This window comes from Chaetura pelagica, unplaced genomic scaffold (genome assembly GCF_000747805.2).
Source record: "Chaetura pelagica isolate M959 unplaced genomic scaffold, ChaPel_1.0 scaffold68, whole genome shotgun sequence".
NCBI classification, from domain to species: Eukaryota; Metazoa; Chordata; class Aves; order Apodiformes; family Apodidae; genus Chaetura; species Chaetura pelagica.
In genome coordinates, this window is record NW_009954407.1 from 4,822,156 (window position 1) to 4,824,217 (window position 2,062).

The window sequence follows — 2,062 nt, forward strand, 5'->3', positions numbered from 1 at the left end:
TCTCAGACTGGATAGTTTCATCCAAGTTAGCCCTGGTCTTCTCAGGAGATTCATTATCCTCAATCACAGATTCTAAAAATAAACCCAAGATTAATTCCTGATAAGCTCTGCAAAACAAACATATAAATAATTCTTTCAAGTTTACACTGAGATTATTTTATTGAAACACTGCAACACAGAATAATCACAGATTTTTGAGCTGGAAAGACAGTGCACTTGAAAGGTGAAACAGTATTACGACACGCTTTGAGATACTTCATACTGTAACCACATAAAGCCATTCATATGACAATTCTTTAAAAGTTACAGTAAGTAAACATATTTATTTACAAACGCATAATTTTAAATAAAAAATACCCATTTATACTCCCAACTTTTTTTGAAAAATGTTCTGTAAACCTGCCTCAGTTTAGACCTGATCTAAGCATATGACAGCTGAATCTCTGTTGTCTTTCACAATACTCGATGCTGTGGTGTTACTCAAAGACTATATTCTGAACCAGATCTACTTAACTCAAAGCTCCAGAAATTAATTCCTGTTGATTTAGAGATAAGACTCTATCTGGCTTTCATACAGTGTCTTTCCTAGAATGTGACTGCCACCTACTCAGAATGAGAGGCTTGACTGCAGCCCAGCGAAGAGGAAGGTGGTCAGCACATCCATGCTCCTAAAAGTCCCTCTGAGCACTCACCTGCTGGACGGGACACACTGTCTCCTGCTCTGAATACCTAAAAAAATGAGGCACTGAACTGGGGAAAGGAAATAGCAAAGGACACCCAGAGTGCAGAGGTACAAGTGCAGGAAATGATGGATTGTCTTGGGGAATGCAGGAGAAGGAAACTGACAATGCAAGGGTGGCAGGTAAGCTACAGGGGAGTCCAAGAGAAGAAAAATAGTAAAGTAATTGCTGTGATCTAGTCTAAACTGTTAGTAGCTCATGTACTCATGCAAATTATGCAGTCACTGCTGTTTTGCAAATGTGTGTAAATGAAGATCCCTATAAAATGCATTAATCTACAAATTGCTGCTGCAACTTAAGAGAAAGAGCATATTCAACATCTTTTAAAACATGTTTTATATGAGAATTTTAAAAGTCACTTTGAGATTAGAAACCAGAGAACATGAACAGAATGAGGGTGTAGAAGGCAAAAGAAGCCATCCATAATCAAGTTGGAAGAAAAAAATCTCTTGAAAGCCCTGATGTCCAACATTTTGATAACTTCTTTACCTGCTTCTGAATTATTTGCCATATTCACTGGTAGTACTGAGTTTTGAGATGTTTGTTCTTCCTTTTCTGAATTTCTTACTTCAGGTGCTTCTTGGTTGCCTACTCCTTGTGCAGCTTGTTTCCACTGCTACAGAGAAGATTCCTGCTCACAGCCCTCTGACCGTACAGTTCATGTAGCTCCTGAAAGGAGAGGCTTCTCTGTTGGGTCCATCTTTTTGGAAGATGCAGATGGCCCACCTGACCTTTCCATTATAACTATTTCAAAGCAACTATCTGATGTATCTTCTATTTCCTAAAATACCAGCTGCATGTTTTTAACCCTTCTGCAAGAATAATCACAGTACCTATTTAAAATTGTATGCTAGCACATTGCTACTACAAAACATATGGATTCATTATCCTGAAAAGCTCTTTCTGTATCCCCAAAAATAGCCTGTTTAAAGTAGCACAAGGTCTTTGCTTCCACCAAATACAAAACATTTAACATCTTTTCATTGGTCTTTAACAGAAATAACACTGCATAGCATCACCAGCAGGCAGTCAGCATAACTTCTAGATTAAAAATATAGATAGATAAATGATTTATATCTACAAGTACTTAACAGAAAGATATTTACAGAGCAGTATCAGCCAGAGCCAGCACACCGTTAGGGGCTTCCACGCTGCCACTAAAATGACACGGGCCCTAAGGGGCCAAATCCCACATCAGTGAAAAAAAAGAAACCAAATCAAACCGAGCAGGAGGACGCTCCGGGTAGGACCCACGCCAAGGGGCGATCACTCCCGACCGCTCACCTCGGCGGGCACCGCCACGGGCCGCCCCGGGCTCGCAG

General features: G+C 40.0%; 1 protein-coding gene across 1 annotated transcript in view; it reads right to left on the reverse strand.

Moving 5' to 3' along the window:
- The window catches only part of IQUB (IQ motif and ubiquitin domain containing), a 22,299-nt gene that overhangs the window by 18,762 nt on the left and 1,475 nt on the right, over positions 1 to 2,062 (reverse strand). Inside the window, exons 2-3 of the mRNA XM_010004334.1 lie at positions 1,230 to 1,353; positions 263 to 294 (exon numbers count right to left, since the gene is read on the reverse strand). Of these exons, the coding sequence (XP_010002636.1) occupies positions 263 to 294; positions 1,230 to 1,353 (156 nt within the window). The remainder of the gene's footprint in view (positions 1 to 262; positions 295 to 1,229; positions 1,354 to 2,062) is intronic.